Raw genomic sequence first — 25,561 nt, forward strand, 5'->3', positions numbered from 1 at the left:
CTGTAAAGTAGCAACACAGGTTAAGGGCATATCTCACATTACTCTGCAAACCTCATACTTCTCTTTTTCAACTCTACTACCTTTTATCTCTCATTGCCTCCACCGTTTTGATCGAAATCTTCCCTCTTTCACCACCATGTACCTATCATTCCTTTATATCTCCTTTTTCTCTATTTGCTTTATCTTTACCCAAATGTAAACTACCTTTTCACCACCTCTCTCTCTCTCTCTCTCTCTCTCTCTCTCTCTCTCTCTCTCTCCTCTCTCTCTCTCCTCTCTCTCTCTCTCTCTCTCTCTCTCTCTCTCTCTCTCTCTCTCTCTCTCTCTCTCTCTCTCTCTCTCTCTCTTTCTCTCTCTCTCTCTCTCTCTATCTCCTCAGGAGTACCCCAGTTATCCATCCTTTGGACAGGGCCAGTATGCTCAGTATTACAACAGCTCACCCTACACTTCACCCTACATGACAAGTAACAACACCAGCCCCAGCACACCCTCCACCACCACCACCTACACCCTCCAGGAGCCACCTGCTGCCATCACCAGCCAGGCCCTCACAGAAAATCCTGCAGGTAAGAATCAAATGAGCAGTGGCAGGGTTTCCTCGTGTAATGTGAATATCAGGAGTTTGATCCTGGTTTGAGCCATGTTTCTTTTTTTAAAATCAACAAGTAAGACACTTAAACCCTTCCTTCTCACTTAATGGAGGTTTCTCTTTATATGACATCATGACATGAGTCCATGCCAGAAATCCTTGTTATTCCTAACCCAAATGCACAATTTAATTGGGAAATTGTTTCAGCCATCAGATCCAGTGTGCTGCAACGTGGCAAGCAGGACAAGTTGAGACAAAAAATCAGATCAAGAATTTTCTGTAATGTCTTCTGACATTAATGCATCATCTGGCAGTTGTACACTGATTATATCTTTTACAAGTCGCTGAAATGTTGTGCAATGAGTGCATTTGGAATTGTCATCAATCATCAGAAAAGACATCAGACTTTAAATGAACATAATTATATACACAGTCATTGAGTTTAGATACAATGACATCTTTACTACTTCAATCTGACATCTCATCTGTTAACTCTTGTTTATTAAATCGAAGAGCTTTTAGTATGTGCTCCTCCACTGATTTATGATATGTTTGTTACCTGTAGGTTTGCATAATCACTAAAAATGTCCCAGGAAGCTGTCTGTCCTGCATCAAGACAAATGGTCATTCAAACTTCCTTGCTAAAAGCAAATAATAGCTCATCTTCGATGCAGCCTTTTTTTATACGCTCCTTCTTCCTTCTTTCCTTCCTTTCAGCAGAGTACAGTACCATCCACAGTCCATCAACCCCCATTAAAGATTCAGATTCGGATCGATTGCGCCGGGCCTCAGATGGAAAGTCACGTGGCCGGGGAAGAAGGAACAACAACCCATCACCGCCGCCTGACTCCGACCTTGAGGTAGGGTGAGCCCGCTACCTTGGCGACAGACAGCCTCGCCCTGTCTGAGGCACATGAACACTAATCCACTTACTATATGGCTGCCATACCAACTTTAACACTTGATTTAAAGATCTTAAAGATTTGATTGCTTATTTATGGCTGGATTATTGATGCATTATGGACTATATGACATCATGAAACACATATCTTATATAAAGTTCTCACATATACCTCATAAAAAAATAAGGCCTTTGATTAAGTGAGTCGCCACTGAAGTAAATAATATATATATTCATCAATTACTGGACACTAGCTGTGACTGACAATGTTAAAATTGCACCATGAGCCATGAAACACTTTGATAGTGACCATATGTCAAAATAAACTTATGATCATTCAAAGGGCTCTTCATTAATATGATATGAATATCAACAAGGTTAATAGCACCTATTATAGCGCTGACATCATGGCATGTTAACATATCTAGTTAATTAGTTTGTCGCTATTGATTACTCTAATGTAAAGGGCAAGGAGTGGAAAGCATGTGGTGGAGTGATGGGAGGAGTGTTGCGGTGACCAACTCAAGCAAATGGATTCTGGTCCCTGTGGCGCACAAATACACGCTCCTGGCCTATTGACCAGGAGGATCACCTTGCAGCCCTACAGAGTGCACCATTGATTTTGCCTCTTTTCTCTCTGTTTTTCTTTGTTTCTTTCTTCCCCCTCCACCCCCATCTCTCCAGCGAGTTTTCATCTGGGACCTGGATGAAACAATCATCGTTTTCCATTCCTTGCTTACGGGTTCTTATGCCAACAGATATGGACGGGTGAGTGACATCAGACTGTGGCAGTAGCGGTGCACGTTATCAGCAAAACACATAAATATTAAAAGGCAAGAAAAAAAAGAAGAAAAAAAAGAATCAGGAGGGGGGGGGGTGGTGTTGCCATTGAGTGGAGTATAGTTTTCACTATGCCTTAAGCCCATAGTGAGAAGATAGAGCAGAACTCAATGTACAGATAATTGTTTCTTTTTTTAATAGGTCCAATGAGGCTTGGCAAGTATTTGACTGCTCTTTGCAGCTGTTGGAGCTATGCATGGCTGGATAGGGCTCGGCTGTAGGGGCTCACAACAGTTGCACTCTGGATGTCTATTGACACATCTTAAGTGTTCCTTTCTCCTTCAGAAATGCCACATTGTTAGTTTAATTAAGTGCTTCTCAATCCATCCTTTTCAGGCAAGGATCTCCCTGGAGACCCTGGCAGGAGAGTGAGTCTACCAAATGTAGCTCAGTCAAAACTCAAACTAGAACACAGAGTTTCTCTTAAACCTGCCTTAATTATATATATACATATGTATATATAAATCTTAACAAACAGATATTATTATACTGGAAGGTCGTTTTCTATCCCATGTCCCTGTCTATGCTCATAAGATGAAGAGTTTACTTTTCTAGGCTTTGCTTGTTGTTCCATGTAAATTGCTTCTCTAAATTTAAACTTTCAAAACAAACAATTTGGGAAATAAAGCAGAATCCTATTCTCATGGCTTTGTTGAGGTCATAGGTTCTATATAGCTTTCAAAGTGCATCATTCACTCTGTTTTTCCCATTTAGATATAGTACATGTGAACAAAAAATAATCAATTCATCCCTAATTCACATTTTTAGATGCTAAATTAATCTATATTTTATTTTATTTTGTCTGAGAGCAGCATTTCTAATCACCAGTTTTTTTGCTATTGAGCTGTCTGGTTTTGAAGTCCAAAATGACATATTGCTCCTCATATGTCAGAGAGCTTAGCGTCTCCAGCCCGTGCTCTGTGCCTTTGTTCTGGTAAGAGGGGGTGTTTGAAGGGGGCAGTGTTTTGTTTTTGGGGTGAAAGAGGGCTGCCCCACGACCCTCCACTGTTTATTTACTTTATTCTCAGCCCTGCATGCTGGGTAAAGAGAGAGCTAAGGCTTAGCCCAGGGAGCCGTGGCTCAGTGATGAGGGACTCTCCAACCACACACACACCAGCTCGTCCTCACTAGAAAAACGACAATATAGGTTGAAATTTCAGTCAGCAAAAAACGACCTGTTTTGTAGCTGTGGTAAATATGACCTGGGGAAGAAATGCAGTTAAGATTATATCAATATAAAGTGACACATTTTAAAATTAGGGTAAAAAATGGCAAAAAGTGGATTTAGCTGCAGGAGACTGCTGTTCACTTCCTGTTTCCAACTGAAAGTGTCATGTTTCCAACTGTGAGTCTGGATAGTTTTTTTAAAACCATGATTTGATCGTCATGGTATCTACTGTTGCCATGCTCTGTAACTTTAAGGAAGTAACTTTAACAAGTTTAAAATGATCATTTTAACCCTAACCCCCTAACCCTGATCTTTCTTTAACCCTAATCAAGTGGTTTTTGTGCCTAAACCTAACCAGACCTTAACCACAACGTTGTCACGCCATAAAACATAATTATTTTTTACGATTACTGCCAACAGAGGCGGCATATTAGAAAGTGTTCCGAGGGGTTGTTCTGAAGTTCAGGTACAATCAACCTATGTGGTTTCATTATAAAGATGTGTTGCACATACACACACGCACACACACACACACACACACACACACACACACACACACACACACACACACACACACACACACAGGGTCTCCAGTGTGCTCCTCTGAAACAGGAAACAGTCCTGACTCCATAAGGGCCCATTCCATCAGGGCTCATATACTGTATGATGTGGCAGCCGCTCGAGTCCCTCTCACTCTGTTTTCTCTTTTGTTCCATCTTTCCCCCAACTTTTTACCATTTCAGTCCCGTTTTAGCATTTTTTTCTCCTTTTCTCATAGTCAAACCGACTGACATTACCCTATTAAAATGATATCTTAAGACGGAGACATGCGTACTCACAGCAACCACAGAGCGCTCTCCCTCAAAGCCTATCAGAAATGCAGATCTGTAAACTACCTCAGAAAAAAAGTGAACCAGACAAACTTACACCACAACAACCCATCAACCACAACCACCACCCTGTCTCTCCCCTTTCTCCACCCATCTGTCATACATGTCATACCTATCTCATTGGTGTAAACAAAAAAGTTGCAAAACAGTTTTACCTCCTAGCTGCCCTGAGCTTACTATAAATAGATGTTTATCTGAGTGAGCACACATCCACACTTTCTCTCACTTACTGTGACCTCCCACCCACTCTCTCTAACTCTCTTTCTCTCTCTCTCTCTCTCTCTCTCTCTCTCCCTGAAACACACTGCTGTTCTTATCAACTCTTTTAATTGGCATCAAGGCAGCTCACCCCCATAAAGCTGATGGCTAAGGCCAGCTGTGCTGCTATTGGGCTGGCCAGGGCTAGAGCTTAAAGTGGGTGGGGATGGGGGGGGTGTTATTGGTAAGGGGCTCAGAGGGAGGGGGGGACTTGGCGCCCCAGTGGATGGCACTGACATCTTGGGACAGGTGGTGCTGGAGCAATGACAGCAGCAGCACTTTGGCCTTCTGGCCTGCTTGTATTCTTAACTCCCTCACTGACTGATTGTTTAGATTTAATCGGAAAGGATTCACTTGCGCTGGGGAAGACTGCCTTTTCCCACCAAACTAGCCCATAACGTTAAATCACCCAGCAGAGGTAGGAATGTAGGAGGCTAATTATTTTTGATGAATTCTGACTGAAAGATTGATTCAAACTGGGAGGGTTAAGAGAAAGGACAAAGCCTCTAGAAGTGGGGATTGAGTTCTACTTGTGTGGTTTGTCCTCCGTCATTTTAGTGAAAACATAAGCATTGTGGGGTGTGACAGCTAATCAGTAAAAAGCTCAGGTGTGTCTTCAGGTGGTTTAACTCTGTAATCCCTGCTTCTGGTCCTGCCTGGCCTGTCTACAATTCTGTCTCACCCAGCTGCAGAAAAATCCTCTTCTTACAGCCTGTTATTGTCTGTCTTTATCCTTTACCTGCTAAAGACAATCTGCTAATTAGAGATTTAAGATAACAACAAATTCAATTTGTGCAACAATTTAAAAAAGTTGTACTTCTCTCTACTTTGTTAATTTGTTTCTTTGAATGTTAATTATAATATGTTTTGTATGTTGTTTTATGTCTGAACAGAATATGAATAATGGGATGGACAAGTGAATTTTATGAATTAAATGTGCAATTAAAAACAGTTAATTTGGATTATCTTTATAGATATATTAATGTAAAATGCACTGAAAACTTTTTGCCTATTCATTATCTTTTTAAAGGGAAAATAACACATTGTCACAGGCTCATTAACTATTTACAGTGTAGTTTGCTTCTCTCAAGGTATTATCTTACAGACAGTGAAACCATATCACCATTACAGCCCGTGTCAAATTACTGACAGAGACTAGGATTTAAGGGAAAAATTACAGTTGTTTTGTCTGTGAATGATTTTTAATATTAACAAACACCCCAGAGTTGCTGTTGATGAACTTAGGAAACTTCACGGTGAATTGTGTTGTATCACCTAGAGAGAAATCAGATGATGCATCACCACAACTATGTGGAGAATGGACTATTTACGATGAGGCAGTGACCCCAACTCTTCTAAATCGACCACCCCTCCTGAGAAGAGACATGCTTTTACTGCATTCATTCAACTCTGTGGCATTTCTGATGACTATTCTGGTCCCTTTTGGAGAGTCATAAACAGAGGCTGAAACTTTCAAGTCTGCCTAATGTCTTCTTTTATGAGAATGGCCTGCTGAGGAATTTAAAAGGATTCTGTGTTAATTGAATGACTCACATAGAACAGAATTATTTACTGTATAACACTAACTCTTTCAAAAAGGGGGAAAAACTTTAAATGTAAAAAAAACTTTTACTGAATTGTTTTTGTCTGTTTTTCAGGACCCTCCAACATCTGTTTCATTAGGCCTGAGGATGGAAGAAATGATCTTCAACTTGGCCGACACACACCTATTCTTTAACGACTTAGAGGTGCGTCTATTTGTGTGTTTTACCCTCTTTGTTGAGCTTTCTTTAACTTGTTGCTATGTTCCTATTCTGCATAAATGCTTTCTGTTCACCTCGTGATGGTTTTAGTGGTTAGAGTTCATACTGTATATTCTTACAGGAGCAAGAACAGTCCACAAGATTTTTTGTAAAAGCAGCAACTGTTTCATAGCGTGAAGCCTGTTTCTCGGTTATCAGTCTCGTAGTGGTGAAGTATTACCTTGGAGCCTAAGGGATACCATGAATTTTGCATGTGCTGTCAGTCTCTATCGTTGCTGGGTCACCATCCCTGCCCCCACCGTCACCTCCATCCCACTCCCATAGCGGCTAGTGCAATTTGTCAGGCTTTAGTGTTTCTGTGGCCGCTCTGTCTGTCTGTATGTCATGCTGTGTGCTTGGTGTCGCTGTCCACCTACACCACAGACCCCTCTGTCACAGCATGAAATCCCCCACCGTCTCCCCTCCCACGCCTCTTTGCCCCCCTGATTCATGTACGGCTAGTGTAAAATCTGCCCCTGGGACACAGGAATAGAGGGATCAGGGGTAGGGAAGTTGTGTGTGTGTGTGTGTGTGTGTGTGTGTGTGTGTGTGTGTGTGTGTGTGTGTGTGTGTGTGTGTGTGTGTGTGTGTGTGTGTGTGTGTGTGTGTGTGTGTCTGTGTGTGCGCGCGCAAGTGTGCTTCATTTTGGGGAGGGTCAGAGATGCGTAGCTCAGGCTGTATGTACCGATAAATGTTTGCCACGTTCATATATACAGTATACACACACTCAGAGACATGAAGACGCACCCGCTACTGTCCTGATCCAGATGTGAGACCCACCCATCACTGCACATCACATTATAGCAATAAACAAAGTAATTTATCACCATTGTATTTCTAGTTCTATCCAACTCACTGTCTATGTTTTTATTGAGTTTTTTATTCCTCGATTTTTGTTCCTGCCTTCTCCTCTCAGTCTGTTTCTCCCGGTGAATGTGATCTCACTGACCCAGCGCTTTTCCTCAGTGTCCTGTTTTCTGCTGACCTCACAGGAGAGGAAATGTTTTGTTTGATACTTAAGTGTGAAGAGATCTGTGGCCAGTCTGCCAAGTCTCATTACTCACCACCATGTTCGACTGTGTTACATGAAGCAAACCCAAGAGGGAGGAAAAAACGGGAGAGAGACAGGGAAAGAAAATGTTCATACTCCCCCAGACAGACGAGTGAATGAGAATCCAAACGCAGTCATTGTGATCAAAGTTAATTGGCTGAAATTGGCTGGTTAAATATTTCCTTATGCCCTGGCCATGTAGAATCCATCGTAGCTGCACTTTATTTAATAGATGTGCCCCAATCATTTGAAAAAATGGCAGTTTGTGACAACTCTTAAATGTGGTTTTGCTCAACATCTGTCCTGTGTTTTGATTTCTTTTCATGTGTAATGAAACTGTTCACAGATGAATTGGCAGCCCAGACTTCTTATAAAATTATTTAAAAATGCACTCCGTATATTTCTTCTGCTCTATCTCAGTAACGAAATTATTAGATTTTGTTTTGACACTTAAAAGCTTCAGATTTTTTTCCAGTTTAAACTAGAGTATTATGATTAAAATAGCAGTCTGTGGTCTGCTGAAAGAATGCTTTTTAGAATGTCCAACATAAAGACCTCTCTGCAAACATTGCACCGATTGTCATTAACAATCATACCAGAGGTGGAGTGACATTCTGTTGAAGGCGTATTGATCTCTCCTCCTAAACTGAGCTGGACCACTCTGAGTGTTAAGTGCCAGTTCTCAGCAACGCCTAACCAGTTGTGTTTCCTCTCTGCTGATTTACAGTCCTCCATCTCAGATAGAGCTAAATAGAGTCCAACTATAAATACCACAGCCAGCAGCAGTTATGTATTTAAGCATGTGCAGAAATGCATATGGTCCATCTAATTTAGTCTAAGCCATAAAGGGAGACCCCAGAGGCTGTGCAGAAACACAGGTGCAGAGTTAGTGGCCTAGCGGTGTGTGTGAGTGGTCCATCTAAGTCTTAACACTGGTGTCCTGCCAGCCTCTGCACAAGAACATTAAATGTGGACTCAGCTTTCTTAAAATCTACAATGCATACAGTCATTGATTATTTTTGCTTTTATTAAAATGTAGATTTTTAAGCCTTAATCTGATCCAAATATTTGAAACATATTTGAGTTGTTTACACAGCCTTTAAATGTCACAATCAAGCATTATATTCAGTTTTGCCCGCCAAAGCTACAGCAAAGTCTGTAGTCTTAGCCTGTGTATTATGTGTGTTCCGTGTGTGTGTGTGTGTGTGTGTATGTGTGTGTGTGTGTGTGTGTGTGTGTGTGTGTGTGTGTGTGTGTGTGTGTGTGTGTGTGTGTGTGTGTGTGTGTGTGTGTGTGTGTGTGTGTGTGAATGGAGGCTGGACCATGTTGATAGAGCTGGTGAGTGACGATTCGGAGGAAAGTCATAAAAAGAAAGAGGGCATGCCGAAGGGGTCAACAGGGATCAGTTTCACCCTTACGTCTCTCTCTCCTTCTCTTTCCCTCTAACCTTTTTCTGGATCAGCGCTCTCTTTTCTCATTCACTGTTAGATAGTATTGAATGTGGGTCCCAGAAATACGGCACCCCCTGAAAGACTTCTCCCAACCCACACACACACACACAAATCTCTGTATCGATCGTCCCGCAAAAAACATTTGCTACTCAGTCTTTTAAAGGATGTGTGCAGTATTGTATGAACAGCACAATCTGTTTTTATCATCAAAAAAGCTCTCACTGAAGGCAGTATTACGAAAGTAATCCAAGGCAATATGATCTCTATTGATGTGATTTCCACTGTATTAATTTTCCTTATAGAAGAAGTTGTATTTTAATAGCTACAGAGATTTAATACAAATCTATATTTTAGATTAATCTATAAATAATATAAATGTATATTTTATTATTTAGTTAATTTGTGAATTAAAAGCAAATACATAATGGTAAAGTAATAACAATAATTTCTCTATTTTATTTTCTGAATTAAACAATAATATTTGTTTCATAATAATATACTTTCATGAGTAAATTACTGTTTTTCATATATCTTATGTTTACTATAAAATGGTTAAGTTCACTGGTTGTCATTTTTACTCTAGTGCTGTGGCATGGGCTTGAATGTGCAGTTAATTGATGGTTTGAGGTGATGTGTATAATGAAGCCCACTGAGACTGATCTCACTGCAAAGACTGACAGCTCTGCTGTGACTCAGGGTGTGAGTTTACTGTAGGTGCGCTGCTGCAGCTCAAACGCTAACGCTAAACAGTATGTGGGAACCGGGGGCCTCTCTCTCGCTGGCCGAGCCCCCTGTGTTCCCCTCGCAGTGGGGTACAGGGGCTGCCATCTCCCCCCTCCCTGGGTGAGAAAACAATCCTCCCTGTCTGGAGGATAAAGGGCATGGGGGCAAACCACTCACAGAGAGAGAGGGGGGAGAGGTCTCTAAAGGTGGGAACATTTTAAATTAGTCCACTGATGCCTCCATGCTGTGTGCAACACTCTTTCACACTCTCATGCACAAGCACTCTAAACATGTTGTGCGCCATAGTTTTAACACACACACACACAAAACATACATACTGCACTTACACTCGTGAAAATACCTACAAACTCTTTCCCACATGCATACTGTATCTGTGGAACAACCCTGTGACACTGCGAACTGACTGCTTTTTATAGCTCCCAGCCTGCAGTCGCAGGGTTGAAACCTCCTCTGTCACTCTCACCCAGGGGCTGCCTGTTAATGAGAGATGCTGTGAAACGCACGGTTACCTTTCCTACAGGCTGAAATGGCCCTCCAGAGCCTCTTAGTGTGGACCCATTCTGTTGGTTTTATGTCTCGCTGTAGAGAGTCAGATCCTGTACTCGCCATTCCATATGATTGGTAGCTTTATGGTATTTTCCTCGACTGTTTTTTGTGATTTTATTCCCAGTAAGAACGAACATAACGCCAACTGTGTTATTCACTGAATCATGAAATTCAGTTCATTGGTTACCTATTAACACTGTAGCTCAGTATCAGAATTTTGTTTTAATTTATATTTTAAATAATTAACATCTATATATAGTATATAGTATATTTTTTCATATGGGCTTATTTAGGTCTGTACACACTGATGTGGGTATTTCATCATTTGTCTGGCTACTGATGCAGCAGTTCTGTCATGGCTCCTCGACAGAACTCCATCAAGTCTCAAGGCAAGGCCACTGATGTGTTTTGGAAAGACTACAGAGAGAAAGTGGAGGTTTCAAAGCCACCCTGTCAATCTTCACTCCACAGAGCTCCACCTCACCCCCACCCTTTACCCACTATCCTAACATAGCAGATTCATGCACCAATAGGGGTTGAGGGTACACTGAAAACATAACATCACTGTCTGGTGATAAATGATGATATTTAAAAGTAGATTGTCTTCCCCTGCATTAAAAAGGGAGACATAACACCTGCCCAGGATTGTCTGTGGAGAAAGAGAACAGAAATTGCACAGATTTGTCCAGACAACAGTCCAGTGGATACATTTGTTGCAAGGGAAAAATGTTGAAATGCCTGAGATTTGATATTGTATTTAATGTCGCTCTCCTTGAGGTGCGGTTTGGACGTGCAATGCCTAAAATAGGAAATAATGAGAAGCAGTTCATCCATCACACCCAACTAATTTATACTCTTCACTACCTGTTGGGTGTTTTCTTTTTATATATTTTTTACTTTTCCAGTTATTACAGAAAGACTTTATAGACCACTTTGTTAATATTCAGTCCTTTGTGGAATAAAACTGACTGTGCTCCTTCTGGATCTCTTCTCCTGATCGTGTGAATTTTTGCAAAACCAGCATGGACGTCTCTATACCTGTGCTTTGTTTGGCGCCGCTGTTTGAATTCCGTGACTGTTCAAGCACAGATTGTGGATTGGAATGAAGTGGGTTCGAAGAACTCTCCCTTTGTTACCCACATCCTGTGTTTGACCCCCAGGTAATCACAGCACCCCCTCCCCTCTGCACCCTCCTCCTTTCCCCCCAGACAGGGGTGCCTGTGGTGGGAACAGAGAAGGAAGTTGCTGGGGGTCAGAGACCGCAGGGGGGATGACAGCCTCTGCCGGTGGAGTGGCAGTATTGAGAACCTGCGAACCATGGATGAGCCTTTTTCACATGGCATTAGCCTGTAGGGTCACAAGGGATGCTGTGATGATGGCTGTTATCGCTCACACTGGTTTTGACCACCCACCCCCACCCAACGCACACACAGCTCACCTGAGTGAGAAGATGAGAGGGGAGGCGAGTGGGGGCAGCTTGTATCCAGAAAGTGGACAATGTCAGTGCAGCAGTGAACTAGACCTTCATGGGAAAACAGGTCTAAGAGTTAGTTTAGGTAGTGTGGCCATTTCTGTGTTTTGGTAACATTGCTGAGCAGCCCCCTCTTTCGTCTCCCTGCCTCTGACTGTTGCATTCACCACTCTGAGCTCCTTCCAGGGCTACAGGAAGACTCAGGCCGTCATCGCTGATTGCCTAATGACAGATGCCAAGGGAACAAAGAAGGCTCTGATAGCTTCCTCCTCGGTGAAAAGTTTTCAGCAGACAGAGAGACCGAGACAGAGAGAGGAAGAGAGGGTATCTGATGTAGAGATGGATTCCTTCTGAGGCAGAAGCATCCTGTCTTCAATTGTTGCACATATTTTGGTGTTTTTACCTTTCCGTAACAGATAAGGATTGTTTGGTAGCTGAATGAACTACGATAAAAGAAAATATGTTGCTGGTGAATTTAACAGAAAGACATAGTGTTTGCATAAGGAGTAATTGCGATGGCTTCTGGTGGAGGCTCTTCACTCTTGAGTACAGTAGGAACATCTGGTGTGAGTTAGCAGTGATTGTAGGTTTTAGAGAGACCACTGTTTGCTCGTGAGGGGAGAATGGGGGGATTCGATGGAAAAGAGATGTTCAAAAGGTTCTAAGAATTTCTCAGACTGCCCTTCAACTGCTACCATCCTGAAGATCGGTAGTGTTCTACAAACAAAATAAAAGCACTGTTATTTTTCTTTTAAGCATTCAAAATGATGCTAACTTTCATAGTTTATGAATTATTTTGCAATTCCTGGAAGTGAGTTATTTAATCATAACGTAACACTAATTGTACTGAAAATTACATCCAAGTTTTTATTTTCTCTTATTTGTATTTTGTATGCTCAGCATACATTTTTAAGAGCAGTTCTATGTCTTTTTCAATTAAGCATTCAGACATGTAAATATGCCAGAATGCCACTGAGTTTATCAGCGTGTCCATCAGTTAGTAAAATTCACCACCCAATTGTACAACTGTACTTAACTGAGTTGAACCTGCACCATCCATGACTCTGTGGTGTTTATGTGGCCTTCAGAAGTGGCTCCTAATGAGTATGTGTAAGGGTTACTGTACGACATTGCCCACAGCCACCTCCTCTGTTAGCTTTCCCAGTCCTCCCAAGGAGCCAGTGCAGAGGTTTATGCCAGCCCCAGCTGGGAACAGTAACTGTTTGGGTCTGTGCATTCTTCCAACAACCCCCTCCAACCTCAGTACACACACACATACACAAACTTCTGTGAGCCCCGTTTAGCTGCTAATTAAGTGTCGTAATATCTACATAATTAGAAAGCTATGTAAACATAGTGCATTCAAACTGTAAATAAGCAGCATGGTGAGAAGAACTCAACCGCCTGTATTTTTCCAGGCCTTTTGAATTTTCATTACATTATATTCAGTGAGGTTTGGTTTGTTTATTAGCTTTGAGGATTTGGACAAGTCCATGAAAAATCATTCATAATCAGGCAGCAGTTATAATAGCCTCTGTTAGGTCTAATTGCCAAGACATATTTATGTGTTTAGAGTCATGTTAGAGTTTGGATCTGGCAGACCCATAATTAACATGCTGAGTAATATTGTTCTCAAATATCTGTTTTGATCCCTGCTGGCTGTCAGACTCTGAAAGAAACACATTACATGGGAAGAACAAATATGAGGAACTATTGTTATTCAACAAGGTACCAGGGGACAGCATACAATTAAGCAATGGTTGACCAAATGAGTGGAACTGAATGGGCGTGTGTTCAAAGTAAAAGAGGTGGCAAGAGCTTTTGCAGTTAGCTGATTGTGTCTGATTTATTAGTGGGTAATTAAAGGATAATAGAAGCATTCCAGTCACTTGCACCAGAATGGGAGGTCTCTGAATGGAGGCTTTATGAGGTACTTAACCCAGGGAGCTGTTTTTGTTTTCCTAAACAAACAGACATGCCTCCACTACTAAAGGAATTACGCACACTAATACTTCTGGCTTGGATTTTCTTCTGAGGAAAATTTTTGGATAATTCGTGAACATAAATTATCCACAAGTCTGTTGGCAGCAAATCCTCAAGCTGGGACAAATTGCTGCTTTCTTCAACTATTAAAGATCTACTGGTGAGTGTCTGGAAACAGATTAGGCCAACAGAGCTAAGAGCCCCCGCCTACACCCCATCTCCAATTGGCAGTCCATCTTCTGGAACGCAGGGCTCAGAGCCGGCTCCATGTGAGGTCACTTTGGGCTGTCTCCCCCAGCCTTTACCCGCTGCTCTCCTCCATCTCCACCTCTCTTCCCTTCCACCCCCTTATCGGGGTGCAGGAGCCCCGGAGAGGAGGGGAAAGGGTCACGGGGTCAAAGTCTTTTCCTCTTTGGATCTCGGTGCTTGCTGGGAGAGGCTTGGCGAGAGAATGGCTGCATTAGAGCAGGGGTTGGGGGTCAAGATTTTAATTCTGTTAAAGAACAGCTGGTTTGAGTTTTTCCTCACGTCGCTCTCCCCTCCCTCTCCCCACAAATCCAGGGAGATGAAAAATTTGTTCAGAGGGGAACCAGTAAAATAAAAAAGGTTTACGGTCCAAAGCCCTTACCCTTACCCTGCTCTAGCATTAGAGAGGAATGCAATAACGTCAGCATTTGGCCTCAGTTAGATTGACTTAAAACAAGGAAGTCCTTTCTGTGTTTGGGTGTCTTAACAGCCGGATGAAACTTAATTAAAAAGCTTAAAAATTCGGAAAGGATTTTTCATACTTGAAACCGGAGGGGAATTCTCTCCCTGAAGTTTCAATTTCCATGTGAAATTATTATTTTTCACATAACTTTAAACAGGTGAGAACCTTTTTTGGCAGTTATGCAACCAATTTAAAACCAGAGAAATTCTTCAAACTACTTCAGAAAGATATCAAATATTCTCTCTGTTATTAATTCTAGATTAGAGCTGACTGAAACAAATTGAGATGTTGATGTCACATTCATTTCAAAGCCTTTTGCTCTTAACAAGGCTATTGCTCAACCTCCTTTTGGCAAATTTGCTAGCTTTTCCAAGTTTTAGTAAAAAGAGGCTTAACTAGCCTGTCTCGTGTGCCCCATGTGAAATGTGTTGATCTGAATGCCAAGGCAGGAGTCCCTCACATTTCAAGCTGGCTGATGGGGCGGGGAGAGGGGAGGAAGGGGGAGGCACTAGAGCGCTCCTATAAATGGAAAACTAATAACAGATTTTTAGTCTGCTTTCTCCTGAGCTCTTTTGCCGGCTGGCTGGCTGACTGGCCCCGGGGCTGTGTTGGTGTGTGGCGCAGCAGCAATCAGAGGTCATAATTTCATTGGCGGTTAGCATCAGGTTCAATTTTTCTAGTAGGTTACATTTACCAGAAAGTCTGGATTGTGTTACTGTGTACCGGTGGAATCAGTGCAGAGCTGCAGAATCCCTCTACCTTTCCAAGAGGAGCCAGGCACCCTAAAGGGGAAGAGTAGTGTGCACACATGTTTGGAGATGCACACTCGTATATACATACACATGCACAGACCATTAGTGCCAGGACTCTTTATACATTCAGCTAGCCTACATACATTCTTCTACTGTATGTATATATATCTGTACTCACAGACATAGCAGTTCAAATGCCAACCAGGGGAGTGTTTAGAGTTGTTGGATTGAGACTTAATTGGTTATGTCTGTGGCTTTGAATATCTTTAGACCCCTCTAGTGGTAAAAACTTTGTGGGCCACAGGCCCATCCAGACTAATGATGAGATTTGTTTGTGTTTGGACAGTGCTAGTGAGGGCACAATGGAAGAAACATGTAAGATGATTCAAAGGGATAGACAGAGAGTCAAAGAGAAGGCGTTTAAGAATGAGCCAAAGCTCTTTTTCCTAAATTCATTTTTAATACATTTTTTCTAGTGAAAAACTACCAAGAACATGTGGGGAGTGTCATCTTTCTCCTACGAAAGAAACCTCTAGTTCTAAAATAGTCTTTTTAGCTTTTTTTATAAACACATTATTCAAAGAGCATGTTTTGTGTATTTCAGGAATGTGACCAGGTACATATCGACGATGTGTCCTCAGATGACAACGGCCAGGATCTAAGGTACAACATTGGTACACTTTGATCTTTGTTCAAAGATCAACATAAAATATGTCATATACTTTGCTACCATCAATGGTGAAGCAGCTCGTCCTAACAAACTGTTTCTTTTTCTTTATCTCAGTACGTATAACTTCAGCGCTGACGGTTTCCATGCAGCAGCAACCAGTGCCAACCTATGTCTGGCCACAGGTGTGAGGGGAGGAGTGGACTGGATGAGAAAGTTGGCCTTCCGCTACAGACGAGTAAAAGAAATCTACACCACCTACAAAAATAACGTCGGAGGTAATCCCCAACAAGCAGTTCTGCTCTGTAGAAATGTGTCATGTAGAAATGAGTTTGCAGATGTTCGTGCCCTTATTGTGTGGGCGTTTGTTTGAGTGTCCACGAGTGTTCACGTGTGTGTATTTTAAAAAGCAAACATGCCACACCACTTGGTCAGGGTAAATTTTGAACATTTCAGTGGTATTTAGAGGGCTGGTCCAACCCAAACATTGTTACCCTGCGTTTCAGGTCTGCTGGGCCCAGCCAAAAGGGAAGCCTGGTTGCAATTGCGAGCAGAAATTGAAGCCTTGACGGACTCCTGGTTAACACTGGCACTGAAAGCACTAACATTAATCCACTCAAGGTAGGACTCCAGTGAGGAAAATTGTACCCAGTCCCATACCACACATATATAAACTCAAATGCGGTGTAAATAAGTCAGCTCCATACTCCCAAACCATTAAACAACACACTAGTTCTTCGATTTGTCTTTTGGACAGGTTTTGTGCTCTGATTTTGAAAGATAAGTGTGCAAATGGATCTGACTTTAAAAAGGAGCTGAGGTCCAATCCATCATTGTAGGACATGTTTTACACAACTGATACATTGCCGTGTCTTTATTTTCTACACCCTATGTTTTCTTTTGTCCTCCCTCAGAGTGATTTAGAATGATGTAATCCTTTTGCTCTCCTCCTCTGTCTCTCAGGTCAAACTGTGTGAATATCCTGGTGACCACCACGCAGCTCATCCCTGCCCTGGCTAAGGTCCTGCTCTACGGCCTGGGAATAGTCTTTCCTATCGAGAATATTTATAGTGCAACCAAAATAGGTAAATACGTGTTTGAAATGTGTGATTTGAATCCTCTTGTGTTTTGTCTGCTAGGAACAATCCTTTATCAATTTGAGTGTAAACATTAGCCCCATTTACACAGCCTATTCAAGGTGGGAATGTTGCGCTGTCATTCCACCTTGAGGTTCTGTATAAATGGTACAACCAAAGGGGGGGGGGGCTTTTCTGGAAAGCCAGCATGCTATCTAAAATCACACATGGGTGCAGTGTGTTGGCTTTGTTTGGTTCAGTATTTTTTTAAAAAGCAGAGATAGCGAAGGGTTGTCTGTACGGCAATATTGTAGCATCTCTGTGTAAACAGAGTATAGACTAGTATAGTTGTATAGGCTAGTTAAGAAACACATGCTACTGTAGTGATGGGACAGAGGCATGGATGGGGTGGGAGATTCAGTCAGCAAAGAGGATTGATGTTCTTCTATGAAGGAATAGGCCTAATCAGCCTGGGATTATTTTCTTGGAGCTGGGCCTGTGCTGGGCCTCCCCAGGCCTCTCCTGCTCAGTCTCTGCATATGAAACCACTTCTGCACATTTATGTCATTCCACAGAAACAGCAACCCCCTCCTCCTCCCGTCTTCCCCCTTTTCCTCCAGTCCTTCCCTTTCACTGTTTCAAATGCAAAATAAACATCAAGCTTCACTCCTGCACCATTTTCAGGCCCATCAGCGCAGAGTTGGAGCAGAGCATAGCTTAGGGTTCTTCAGAGCGTTAAGCGTACTGGTTCTTCTAACCAGGTCCATGCATGAGTGATTTAGCTGATTTAAGTCCATTTGTCCCAGGTTTGGGGGGGAGAACGACAGAGTTAATGCATTTCAGATTTGTCTTTATCTGAAGGCTGATCTTATCACATCTCCGTGCCGAGCTCAAAGTGTTTGCACTCTGCCCTATTTTGTGTGCGTGTGGTGTTTTTAAAGGGGCTCTTGTCACCCTGTGCCTCTGAATCAACTTGATGGTGTTTAGTGTGGGTCAAAAGTGTGTGTGTGCCTGTGTATCTGTTTGCATGCATGCAATGCTCCACTAACACTCTGCTGTCAACTCCTCTACAGGAAAGGAGAGCTGCTTTGAGAGAGTAATTCAAAGGTTCGGGAGGAAAGTTGTTTACATTGTTGTTGGCGATGGTGTGGAAGAGGAGCAAGGCTCAAAAAAGGTAAGAGAATAATAGACAACACATTGTATACACAGTAATGAAAACATTTGATCTGAAATACATTTTATCTTAAATCGGGGCTTGAAGAAAAGATAACACTTGGACTCATAATTACTTTCTGTAAGGTCGAGAGTTCATTATGAATGCCTTCAGAACACAAAACATACCTGCCATACATTCCTAAAGAAAGGAATCAGCGCTCCAGCTCTCCTCCTTAACAGCCTTACTTTACTTTCATTCGTTTATCCTCTTATAGGGCATCCAAGTACAAGAGAGAAAGTCTGTGGTGTGTAATCAGTGCTCTTCCTCCGCCATCTCAGGTTTACAGAGCAGGGGAGGGGAGAGATGGCATAATTATATATTCCTGCTTGGTGCCCTGAGCAGTGTGAATGCTGTATGTGTAATGCTAGACAGGTCCTTTCAGGCATGTTGAAGGCGCACCGTAAATAGAGCATGCATAAAAGAGACTTAAATCATTGTTGATGAAATTAGAATATTTACTGCAATGACAAGCCTGTTAGCACGAGATGGATAAAGAAAGGCCAGATGCCGAAATCTCCCGTAGTGTTTCAGGAAACATGACAGTATCTTTTCAGATGAATCTGACATCTGACTTACCCTTTTTATGTTACCTGTTGGCTCTTGCTACACAGTTTGTTTATTCAGCATTTCTGCCAAGTTTGGGTGTTAAACCAAATGCCACATGCAAGCCGCACACAGCAAACATATTCATTAGCAAATTAATCAGCGGCCCAGGAGCGTATTTCTCTGACAGTTATGGTGAGCCACAGTGTGTCAGGGTGAAGACACAGAGTTTCTCTTTGAAAAGCCTCCAGCTCCTTTTTCACCTGTTTCTCAGTAAACAATGAGTTGAAGCATGAGGACAGATGAAGAGTGATTAGGAAGAAGTAGCAACCTTTACCCTGGATAAATGTGTAAAGCAATAGCTTTGTATTATGAAAAGCGAACACGCCCTGGGAATAAGGTCTTGAGGGATGGTTGTGGAAAAAGATGCAAATATTTTTACTCAGTCCTGAGTTGTTGGAGTGTGACATTGATGGAAGGATAAGGCGTTTTTTTTCCCCCCCTGTCTGAGTGCTGCGAGTCCCACGACACGCCATGTGGTAAAAGGTTTCTGTGTCAACATCAGAGAGGACGTGAAATAACACAACAATTTCACCCGTCAGGAGGCCTCATATCAGACGTGACACTGTGTGGAACTACAAAAGCAAATGTCTGAAGGTTCTCTCGGCCCTCATTCCTTCACCCTAAACTGAGAAAAATCCACAATCCCTGAAACAATTCTGCCTTCAGTTATTACCATTGCCTGGGAGAGACGGCAGAGATAACATCTCCAGCTTTTAAACTTAAAAGCAAAGACAATTTACAAAACAAAAAGCAAAGAGCTTTTTAAGGGTCAGTGCAGGCTCTCCTAAGCGGAACATATGCCTGGGAGAGGCCATACCTTTGATAAGGGGAGGGTAATGGGCTCCACAGACTGAGGAGCTGAGGACTCTACCTGACAAGCTCCTTTCATTCTCTGCGACTCAGGTTTCTCCTCTGTCCTCTGCTTGGGAACAACAGCTCATTTGCACTGTCCTAAACACACACTCACAGGCAGGAGATTCATTCAAAAACACTGTAGGGAGTTTATTTCTGTTGAGGCTGAAGACAGCTATTGGACTGGTTTGGTGGTATAAAACTACAGCTTGGTGCAGCAGAGAAATTAGTTAGAGGTGCAGATGTGCTATTTGGCTGCACAGACGTATGCACAAGGGAGCAAGAGGAGCAGTTGGGGTGTATTGTTGAAATGATTGCTTTTCCTGGTGAATGAACCAGACCTACTTTATTTATTATATGTATACACTGCAGTATAAAGCATGAAATCTTCTTAGCACTTTTTGCAAGCTGTAGAAAATAATACAGGTCGACAACTCTCCATTATGTTAATTGTAGATTATTTTTCAGATTTAATCAGAATAATTATTAGTTGCTAAAATATCAGAAAATAATGAAAATGCTTTGAGAATTGATGACTGCTTGTATTTACTTTTATGAACAGTAAACTTAAAGATATGGAATTTACAATAATACAATATATCCATAAATAAACGAAAAAAGAAATGATAAATGGAAGATTTTCAATAAACCAGTTGATTAATTGCCTAATTTTTTAAAATAATTTTTCGATGTTTTAGATATTTTTTTAATAATGATTCCTCTTTTTTTAACTCCTGCCACAGCACAACATGCCCTTCTGGAGGATCTCCAGCCATTCAGACCTCATGGCCCTCCACCACGCTCTAGACCTGGAATACTTGTAGCACTACACTACCACCGTAAACCCTGCTCCGCCTCAGCACACCCTGCAACCTTTCACCTCCGCCCTCCAGCCCCGTCCCACGCTTGCCACAGACCCCTCAGCTCAGAAAAGGCCCCCCTGTGCTACATGGCGTCTGTCTTCCACTACACGGGAAGAAAAGAAGAGGAGAATGGAGAAAAAAAGAAGGCTGAGCGCACGGTTAATGTGCTGACATACGGTCACACTTTGTCTTAACCCTAAACTTTTTTTTTCTTTTTTTTTTTTTTTTCTGGAAGCGAAGGAGAGAGGTGAATTTACGGCACTGCAGCTGCTTGCCCTGGTTACTGTGAATTGGCTGCTTTCTGAAGCTGTCAGAGTGTTTTACGGCCCCCCTGTTTGTGCCGGGACTCTGTCAGGGTTCACACCTGTGAGGAGAGCAGAGCTACTGATGGCCTCGCCCGCCTCGCCTCACCTCGTCACAGAACTCAGCTACAGTAAAGCCCAGGCCCACAGCTACTGGTGATGACATTTCTTCATCCCTCTAGCTCTTTCCCCCTTCTGCCCCTCAGCTCCCCTTTATTGCTGTTCCTTATCTGTCTACCCACTTTTCTGTCGGTCTCCCCACGTCCGTCATGGGACAGAAAGACAAAGCGACTGCTCCTCTGTTAACCGTCGGCCTGGGAGTCCTGTGCTTCTTATTTATGAACGGAGACTTTGTGAGTGGCACCGTGCCACTGAGAAGGTACCTCGATGATAAAAGACTTGTGCCTTTTACAAAGTACTATTGATTTCAACCACAGCAAGAGGAAGACATTTATGGAAGAAACAAAAAAGGGGGTTTTCTAATAATTTAAGAAAATTACAAAAAACTTTATTTACAATGCTGAGACAATCGTGTACAGAGGAAATCTTTTTTTTGTGTGTGTAAGTTTGTAATCACTGGACTATTCCTTCCTATATTCATTTAGGTACATGCTATTGAAAGGTGGCAATGCTTTTTCATTGAAGTAAAAAAAAAAAAAAGGCATCCCATCGCACATACGTAAGCTTGTGCAAAGCCTTAAAGTGTTGATGTGTTCAAGTTTTGTTCAGTAAACAAATATGTAGATAATGGGATTTTGTGATAAATCGTTTTGTCAAGACCAAAAGCATGGATGTCAAGTGTCAATGACCTTTCATTTGATTCTGTGATGTTTCTCGTCCTTACAGGAAACTTCATTCACATCTTTATATAGCATAACAGGTCTCCTCTATTGCAAGTCCTTTTTAGACTCATATTTCAAAGGGAAAGAGGTATTTGTTTTTTTTTAGTTATTCAGAACGGTAGCTCACAACTTGTGTCCTTATGTCATTTCACCAGCTTGCAGCCCTGACCCCACATATTTGGAAGCAAACTTAATTCTGATAAGGGTTTTGGATTTGGCACGGAAGTGAGAAACCTCACAAATTTCCTGCGTCCTCCCAAGAGCCGTTTTAAAAACAAATTTGAATAAATCTGATATTTAAAAAAGCAGACTTGAATAGGTTTTATTATCTTTTTATACAAACACTATAACAAAACTCTTGTACAGCAAGCGTAATTTTGTATGATGTAGTGTTTTTATTTGACGTTGAAAATACATTCTGTGCCCCTCTTTGAAATAGCTGAAACACACAAAGCCCTTTTCTTAGTGCTTCTGCATCTGTGGATGGGGAAACCATAATTAACATTGAGAGAAAAGCCACTAACTTCGAGGGGTTTGTGAACATACAGGACATGTGCTATCGACTGTGAATTTCTTAAACAGAAACCAAGTTGTTGTGTTTCTGATTTTCCCTCCTTTGCACATGATCACTGTTGGCCTTTACATTTCAATTCGGATACCTGTCCTCCCTACCCCACCCACCCCCAACCCATTCCCCCTCCTTTGACCACATTATGTGATCTTCTCAAAACAACTTGTCCCCTGCACTCCAGGGTATCTACATATTGCTGCTAGGTCAAGGTAATGGTAGGTAAATGTTTTATAGATTCATACAGCACGCTTTTTTTTATTATGTTGCAATCATTAATGCAAACTGGAAATACTTTACAGTACATGGGCCTCATTGTGAAATGCAAAAGATTGTTGTGTCTGCAAAATATGTGTACAGATGTTTTTGACATTATTATTTGATTGTGTTTAAATTAATAAAACTGATTTGTGAACTAGTACATATTGCTGTTTTTGTTTTAAAATATAATACAGTAATTTTCACAAAATGCCACTGCAAGAGAGAAAATACTTGTGGTTAATACCTGATCTGATGGAATTAAATGATCAAATCAGATCTATGTCTCAATTGTAGAATTTAGGGGTGAAACAACTAAAGGTTAAGGTCAGTAAAAAAATGTGTTGAAGTCTGAACTTCTTTTAACACTGCATTGTGTTATTATTAATAACACCACTATCTGCCCCCAGTGTCCCCAGACTGACACTGATGTCACAGGCCTCGACCACTAATCCTACCAGGAAGCAAATAGAAACTGGAGCTGGCGCAAGTCTAGACCAAACAACATCACATACCCACATGCTAATCACATCCTTTAAATCCTCACAATAGCTGCAATAAAATACTTTATACATCATGGCTGCATCTGAAATTACAGGCATGCTTTTGTGACGGCTCTTGAATAACTAACGTGACTTGTATTATGCAAAGGTTCAATATTTTTGTGGTTGTATTTCTATTAATTCGATATGTTGTTTTTTTTCTCCTTAGAAGCATCTCATAAATTTCAATTTCCATAATTCGTGTGAGACAATACTGGATTTTCTTGATAGCAAACTACATGTGTGATGCATTCTTGAGGCTTCTGAAGCCGAGCCAATGCACAGGCCGACATTTGTAATAGTCCTATCCTTATACTGCAGTCTAAGTTTGTAGCAGAGCCCATGCATAATTTGCAGATATCAAAAGACTTCAAGCCATACAGACCTGAGTTACTTTAAAAAAACACATGAAAAATCTTTATGAGTTTGATTTTATGAGGTGGTCACAGTTAAGACAGTCCAGCATGTACCACTAACCTGGACAGGGAATAAAGGGTCCAGCCTCCACAACCACGTCGGAGAATTAAGCATGCATGGAATTTTATTTAGAGCCGCACGATCCGTTTAATATCGAGATCAATTATGTTTTCAGATGGAGTGGGAGTAATGGCCAGGTTGAGGCGTGTTTGTCTGCCAGACTGGACAAAGCAGTCGGGCTGCTACCACCGGAATGCACCAGCACAATGACCCCTAATGTGCTTTTCCCACTTCCGAACAGCTGAAAGACTAAGTACTGTCTGAGGTTCTGACTGTCGCTCTAGCAGAAGAGAGAGTGCTGCTCTCTCTCTGCAGCATAGAATAGAGGTTTGTTCTCTTTGATAAGTTTTCCTGATGCTTGGAGACCTGGCAGCAACAGTCAGATGCAACCAGACCAGACATTTCACGAAAGAAAAAGTGGGTGTTGTGGCATGTCAGCCAGCTGCTCTGGCTTCTCGCACAAAATGGGAAAGGAATAAAAATACGAGCAAGGTTGTGTCTGTTTAGCATGTGTCATTCACCTGACTTGCCGTCCCCTAATCACAACCTTTCTATGAGATCTATCATCATTTGATCCGGTGGGTGCTTGGTGAACATGTTGTGTGCTTGCATTTGGTAGATATAGGTGTTCCTGTGCTTTAATCAGGCTTTACAGTAACTCTGTAATTCTTAAGAGGCCTGCTCTTCACTGAACTCCCATCAACCCCCCCTTGGCAATAAAGTGGCCATTACCTAGCAGGTCCTTTGTTGGGCATTCCTCACCAGGACGTCCCAGCAAAGCGCCCGCCCTCCATAAAACTGTACTGCAATAATAAACAACGCCATTGGTGATTTACGACTTTGCCCAGACAGTGATTTCATGCAGATTTCCATAGTGGGGGCCTCTGACGGTGCATCACAATTGAACTAATATTGTATTACATGCATATCAAACTCCCCCAAAAAACCTGATCTGCCACATCTCTTTTACGAGCAGGAAGCCTATTAATAGGCCTGTGTTCTCCTCTTGGTGGCTAGTGTGTCTCAAGTTAGGGGAATTTGTCTCTGTACCGAGCAGATGTCCACAGATTGAGACAATAAGGAAGAAAGGGGAGGGGGATTAGACACAAAGCCTCCATCCTCAGCAGAGCTGCAAGGAGTTTCTGCTCAATCAAAGAACCAGAACGGCACGCTATTAGGTTGTTTCAGTCTGTGTTTCCTTATTCTTGGTTTGGCTGATGCTGTTTGTCTTGAGGCAAGATAGACAAACCCGCTGTCACTGATTGCAGCTCCTCCTCCAGTGGTTTGAGGATGAAGAAGGCCTTTCCTGGGCTCAGTTTCCTCTGGCAGGCAGCGAGAGTGACAAACCTGTTGTCATGCTGTGGTGGGTGATGGTGCTAAACTAGGCCCTTTGTTTACTGTTTGTTTATTTCTCAGTTACTGGGATTTGACAGACAGAGCGGGGCAGGGACAGCTGGTAATCAGGAAGCTGCGGATGCCAGGGATCCCAGCCAGGAGTGTCAACTCCAAGGGGCCGGGCGTCCACAACTATGCTGGTCCCACACAGATGAGGTATTCCCAAGTGATTCTATACTGTGACATGGCTATTCATGTGTGTCGGGGGGGGGGGGGGGTGAGTTTGATTGGTCTAAATAAGATTTGGTGGTAGGTGTTAATGGACTTAGAGAAAAGAATGTGTCTTTTAGAGGTCAGCAACAGTTAGCTACACATACATAAATACACACATTCAGGCACCCATAAGACAGAGAAAGGGTTTGTCGTGTTTGCAATGTGTTGTATTAGGTTTTTCTGGCATCTAGCTTTACAAATTATGTTATTTGACCAGAAGTAGTTTTGACAAATCCCATACTGTTTCAATAAAGCACTGATATACAGAGGAAGCCATTGCAGGAGTCTCTCATCATGCATATATCCTACACAAGCTTAGCAGTAGTATTAGATCTATTCTTGATTAGATACTATAAAGCAGAAACATGTTGAAACTTAACTCTTATGTCTGCCAGTCATACATGATGTCTTTTTGAGTTCTGATTCTGACTGAACATTTTCTAAATCATTTTTTTTGGGGGGGTTTTAAGTTGATGCAGTAATTCCCTGCTGTGTGCCTCCAACACAAAAATATATTTCTTATTCAAAA

At 42.0% G+C, this 25,561-nt stretch overlaps 1 protein-coding gene across 6 annotated transcripts in view; it reads left to right on the forward strand.

Moving 5' to 3' along the window:
- eya1 (EYA transcriptional coactivator and phosphatase 1) overlaps positions 1-20,396 on the forward strand; it is a 31,416-nt gene extending 11,020 nt beyond the window's left edge. For 3 of the 6 annotated variants that reach the window (XM_062441186.1, XM_062441188.1, XM_062441189.1), the window contains 10 exons: positions 380-566; positions 1,307-1,449; positions 2,175-2,258; positions 6,305-6,394; positions 15,760-15,818; positions 15,940-16,100; positions 16,329-16,443; positions 16,786-16,907; positions 17,972-18,072; positions 20,316-20,396. In XM_062441186.1, the coding sequence (XP_062297170.1) occupies positions 380-566; positions 1,307-1,449; positions 2,175-2,258; positions 6,305-6,394; positions 15,760-15,818; positions 15,940-16,100; positions 16,329-16,443; positions 16,786-16,907; positions 17,972-18,072; positions 20,316-20,396 (1,143 nt within the window). The remainder of the gene's footprint in view (positions 1-379; positions 567-1,306; positions 1,450-2,174; positions 2,259-6,304; positions 6,395-15,759; positions 15,819-15,939; positions 16,101-16,328; positions 16,444-16,785; positions 16,908-17,971; positions 18,073-20,315) is intronic. The other 3 variants (XM_062441187.1, XM_062441190.1, XM_062441191.1) reach the window with 2 other exon arrangements.
- The last annotated feature ends 5,165 nt before the right edge of the window (positions 20,397-25,561 follow it).

Source organism: Scomber scombrus, chromosome 20, assembly GCF_963691925.1.
Source record: "Scomber scombrus chromosome 20, fScoSco1.1, whole genome shotgun sequence".
Classification (NCBI taxonomy): Eukaryota; Metazoa; Chordata; class Actinopteri; order Scombriformes; family Scombridae; genus Scomber; species Scomber scombrus.